We start from the raw sequence: 4,759 nt of genomic DNA, 5'->3' as shown, positions 1-4,759 counted from the left end.
GCCGGGGGAGCAGGGGACCGGCACTATTTGCCTAAAATAAGAGTTTATCTATATTTAAAAAAGATGATGTAATATATTCCCCCCCCGGCCCCTCCGCTGCTGCCCGCCAGCGCTGCCCGGCCCCCCGCGCGTCTGTCCCTTGCCATGGGGTGCCGGGAGGGGTGATGGGGACGAGGGGCTTGGCTCCTGTCATGGCTTTAAAGTGCCTTATGGTGAACTTGAAATTTTCGGCTACTTGAACCTCTCTGGTGTCAGGAACCAAACGAATAATTGGCAGGCGGCCGCCCCCCGCCCTGCCGGGTCGCCTCTGTCTGTCTGTCTGTCTGTTTGTGTTTGTTTTTTTTTAAACGAAGGCTGCTTGGTAATAAACGGAGAAGCAGGGATCCCCCCCGCGCCCGGCTGTCTGTCCGCCCTGCACCCCCTCCCTGGAGCAACGCTACTCAGGCCTGGGGGAGCGAGTGGGTCTGGGGGCACTGTGGGGATGCAGATGGGGACACTGTGGGGCTGGGGGCACCATAGGGATGGGGATGGGGGCACCACGGGGCTGGGGACGGGGACATCAAGGGGCTCTGGGCACCATGGGGATGGGGATGGGGATGGGTGGGGGCACAATGGAGCTGGGGGCACCATGGGGATGGAGCCAGAGGCAGCACAGGGCTAGGGGCACCACGAGGTCGGGACCATCGTGGGGGGCTGGATGCCAGCTCCAGGCACAGGGATGCTGCTTCCTTGAAGACCAGGTGCTTTATTCACCAGCCCCTCCCCACCCACCCCAGCAGCTCCTGGCTTCCACCACGCTGCTCAGGCTCCAGCCATGACCCCAGAGCCTGGCCCCGCATCCTCGCTGCCACATGGCACCGTCCTGCCATCACCGGGCCCTGCCCTGGCTGCTGGGCGGCCGCAGGGCCATCACCTCCTCCAGCTCGCTGCCACTGCTCTCAGGCTGCTCCTGGTAGCTGAAGTCCAGGCTGGGGTGGGGAGAGCAGTGTTGGTGACCAGCACCCCCAGTGCCAGGGCATGTCAGGGACATCGCCACCCCCATCACCAGCCCTCACCTGGAAAGCGAGCTGTCCTCGCCATCCACCCCACTGCTGCCCCCGTCGCTCTCCCCGCTCGCCTCCTCCTTCAGCTGGGCTCGCAGCCGGGCTGTCAGTTCAGGGGGCAGCCGCCGGCTGCCCCCCCAGCCCCCCACCACTTTGCGGATGTGCTGCTGCAGCAGCCGCCCTTGCTCCTGTCCCCGCAGCGCCCGCACAGCTCCCAGCCACAGCCCCACTGTGTCCTCGTCACTGGAGTCCCTGCAGAGATGGGGCAGGGGGGGTGAGCTGCAGACCCTCCCACCCACTGCAGCCCCACCAGACTCCAGTGGGCTCCCTGCACCCCTCTGCTCACATCTCCTCGTCCCCAGTGTCCCGGTAGCTCAGGGGGCCCATGCAGATGGAACAGATGTTGTTCAGGGTTTGGTAGCACTCAGTGCAATACAACCCTAGGGAAAACAGAGCCATGAGAGGGGCGGGAAATTCTGAGGGCAGTGTCCCCTGTCTGGGGGAGCTCCTACCTTTGCAGCTGGGTGTGATGCATGCGATGAAATCCGGCTGCTCTGCCATCCCACAGGCCAGGCAGCGTTTCTGCTGGATGCCCAAGAGCCGAACCAGCCGGGCAAAGGTAGGCAGCCTGCCGGCAGGGAGTTGATGCTCCATGGGGCAACGCCATCCCCGGGGGTCCGCAGCAAGGGCTTTGCCATTGCTGCAGACCCCCAGGGATGGCGTTGCCCTTTTGCAATGCCCAGCAAGGTGCTTATGGGGTTGGGATGGCTCCAACTCCATGCATGCATTCCCCAGGGGAGCTTACCTGGAGGTAAGGAATAGGAGCAGGTTGCCTTGCCCGGCGTCGGCCGTACGCTGCATGACAGCTTGGCGCAGGGCACGTGCCAGCCCTGCCCGCCGTGCCAGGATGGTGCTGTGGAGGAAGGTTGTGCGCTCCTGGCATGGCAGGGGTGGGGTGAGGGCAAGTGGCTGCCAAGGGGGCATGGGGAGGTGGGGGGGGCTTCTCACCTGCTCACGGCATGGGTAGTAGGCGGCACACACTGCCCGGCGCAGGCGTGCCACATAGCTGCCGAAGACAGCGATGAAGAGGCAGATGCCATACAGGAGTCCTGGTGGGAAGAGGATGAGTCACGCAGGGGTGACCTCCCCTGCACCCTCCCCCCGCTACCTGGCACGCTGAGGGTGCAGCAGCCCCAGTCACCCATGCTGAGGTAGGTGCTGTAGTCGGGCTCCACGGGTTGGAGGATGCAGCGCTGGGAGAGCACCGAGATGTTGCCCTGCTGCAGCATGCCGAAGGCAGAGACCAAGTCCCGGAAGATGTCACTGGTGTAGCCCGTCCCGTTGACACTGACACCCAGCACCGCCGGCGCTGCGGGGTGCACAGCTCAGTCCCGGGGAACGGGGCAGCTGCTGCCGCAAAGCCCTGGCCCCCAGCCAGCAAAGCACTCAAGGGTGCTGCTCCGGCATGGTGGGTGCTGCTCACCCCTGGCAACGATCTCCCCCCGCAGCTGGTGCTGGACCAGGTCAAGCAGCCAGAAGAGGCTGTAGTCGGCCAGGACGATGCTGAGCCCCAGCAGCACGTGGCGCAGGACCCCCACCAGCTGCAGCCCGTATTGTCGCCGTTCCTGCCGTGACAGCCACAGCCCGGCTGGGCGGGCATGGAGCGCCATGAGGCCATGCGGTGCTGGGACCCCCTGGCTCCTTGCTGCAGGGCTCACCTGGGGGATGCTCCCCCGGGTGTGGGGCTGACCTGGGGCAATGTAGCGGCCGCTCTCCCAGGCAGTCAGGGGCAGCACGGTGGGTTTGCCCTGCTCTGCCCGCCACAGATCCAGCTCCACGAAGCGCCGTGTGATGTAAACGTTGTCAAACGTGTCATCCCGCAGGTATCGGTGACGGTACCGCAGCGCCCTGGGGACACAAGGGGGATGCTAGGCACTGGCACACTGGGTTACCGTCCCCACGGGGGGGCTGGAGCGGGACCCCAGCCCACTCACTGGAGGTACATGTAGAGAATGGCGCAGAAGGAGACGTGCATGAAGAGCCCCAGGACCTGGCGGATGGGCTCCAGGCGCAGGCGCACGCCCTCCATGATGTCCAGGGCCACCTCCCCCAGGCTCTTGCTGGCGTTGAGGCTGATGTCAAAGCGGTGCACAGCCGAGATGTTGAACTCGAACTCCCGGTGGACGCGGTCCAGAGCGTCCCTGAGGGCTGCAGGGGTGACAAGGGGCCACGCGGTGCTGGGGGTTGGGGCAAGAGCCAGGACAGGGCAGAGGCAGGGCAGAGAGGGACCCTCAACCCCGCCATGGCACTGGGATACTCACGGTCTCCGATTTTCCTCTTGAGGAAGGACTGGATGTACTGCGGGATGATGCAGAAGAGGAGGGCAACTGCGGAGAGGAGGGGTCTCTGCCAGGGTGAGGGCCCTGTGGTGGGTATGGGTCCACCCTGCCACCTCCCACCCCTGCTGCAGAGGGACAGGGACCCACTCACCATTGGCCAGACCACAGAGGGGCCTGAAAATGATGATGATGTAGCAGAGGAAGAAGAGGAAGGGGATGGCGCGCTCGCACCTGTCCTTGGCCTCGTCGAAGAGGCGCAAGCAGCGGCGGTACGGCGTGCCCAACTCGTGGTTGCACACTCTGCCCATGTTCGCCAGCCACAGCCAGACATTGTGCAGGGCTCGGGCTGTGGGCAGGGAGCAAGCGTTGAGGGACAGGCAGCAGGCAACGGGGACAGGGACAGACTGAAAGCAGGATGGGGGGGTGCTGGAGATGGGGAGACCCTCGGGGACCTCCGCTTACCGACATGGCTGACAGAGTCCATGATGGAGCGGAAGAACTTGCGGACATGGTCGCCCACCACCTTGGCTTTCTGGGCAATGTCCTTGATTTTGGACAACACATCTGCAGAGAGGGGCGACCCCTGACCATACCCCGAAGGGCGAGGGCAGCCCAGGGCCGGCTAGTGCTGCTGGGGCTCCCCCCGGGAAGGGACCCTCCCATCCCACCGCATCCCCTTGGCCCCTCCTCTCACTCAGCAGCGGCTCCTGGGCGCGTTGCAGCCGCTCGGCTGTCTGGTTGAGGGCGAGCTCAGCCCCACACGACAGCGACTCGGCGGCCCGGGAGAAGTTGTGCAGGATGTTGGTGCAGGGGCCCTGCATGGCCATGCCCAGTGCCAGCAGCAGCATCAGCATCTTCCCCTCCCCTGCAAGGACAGGGGGGTCCTGGGGCTCAGCTGGGACCCGGCACCCCCCTGGCACTCCCCTGGCTCCCAGCGGCGGTACCAACAGCTGCTTACTGGTGAAGATGTGGGGCAGCGATAGCAGCACAGTGACCCGCACCTTGACAGAGAAGGCCATGCCCAGCCCCAGCCCTGCGCCCAGGCTGGTGGTGGTGACCAGGCAGTACCAAACATTGTGGCCCTGCGCCAGCAGCACCAGAGCTCCATACAGGCTGGCCAGGGCCATGCCCAGCACGAAGCCACTGGCACTGCGGGCTAATTCCCGCGCCTTGCTGGCCTCCTCTGGCTGGCGCATCTGCCGGGGCCACCTGCCCCCAGACCACTGTGACGGGCTCTTCCCCCAGCCCCTCAGTCCCTGCAGGGCTCTGCCCAGCCACAAGACCAGCCCCATGCTGGGCTGGCTGTCCCAGGCTCCTGGTGCTCTCCCAGGCTCTGGGCACAGGGATACGGCAGGGGGGAAGGGCAGCTCACAAAGG

The 4,759-nt window shown here is 65.3% G+C and overlaps 2 protein-coding genes across 2 annotated transcripts in view; one reads left to right on the top strand and one right to left on the bottom strand.

The window, feature by feature from the left end:
- Positions 1–868: 868 nt before the first annotated feature.
- Positions 869–4,509, bottom strand: DCST2 (DC-STAMP domain containing 2). The gene is made up of 15 exons (XM_010564167.1): positions 4,341–4,509; positions 4,077–4,247; positions 3,845–3,946; positions 3,534–3,728; positions 3,365–3,430; positions 3,038–3,251; positions 2,794–2,951; positions 2,527–2,691; positions 2,245–2,412; positions 2,052–2,152; positions 1,849–1,979; positions 1,556–1,671; positions 1,390–1,483; positions 1,056–1,295; positions 869–968 (listed from the first exon to the last, which is right to left on the bottom strand). Exons 1-15 carry the CDS (start codon positions 4,507–4,509, stop codon positions 869–871), a joined length of 2,190 nt encoding a protein of 729 aa, XP_010562469.1.
- DCST1 (DC-STAMP domain containing 1) overlaps positions 4,508–4,759 on the top strand; it is a 3,330-nt gene continuing 3,078 nt past the window's right edge. The window contains exon 1 of the mRNA XM_010564166.1: positions 4,508–4,693. Within this exon, the coding sequence (XP_010562468.1) occupies positions 4,508–4,693 (186 nt within the window). The remainder of the gene's footprint in view (positions 4,694–4,759) is intronic.

Source organism: Haliaeetus leucocephalus, unplaced genomic scaffold (genome assembly GCF_000737465.1).
Source record: "Haliaeetus leucocephalus isolate CR32 unplaced genomic scaffold, Haliaeetus_leucocephalus-4.0 Scaffold175, whole genome shotgun sequence".
Classification (NCBI taxonomy): Eukaryota; Metazoa; Chordata; class Aves; order Accipitriformes; family Accipitridae; genus Haliaeetus; species Haliaeetus leucocephalus.
The sequence above is the reverse complement of the archived record's forward strand: the minus strand, read 5'-3'. Positions and strand labels throughout refer to the sequence as shown.

Excerpts from the sequence above, each read along its gene's own strand:
- DCST2 (XM_010564167.1), bottom strand. The coding sequence starts at position 4,509 with ATGGCCCTGGCCAGCCTGTATGGAGCTCTGGTGCTGCTGGCGCAGGGC. Across the intron at positions 1,980-2,051 it reads ACTACCCATGCCGTGAGCAG|GAGCGCACAACCTTCCTCCA; the intron begins GTGAGAAGCCCC and ends CTGCCATGCCAG. Across the intron at positions 1,672-1,848 it reads CTCCTATTCCTTACCTCCAG|GCTGCCTACCTTTGCCCGGC; the intron begins GTAAGCTCCCCT and ends CCCTGCCGGCAG.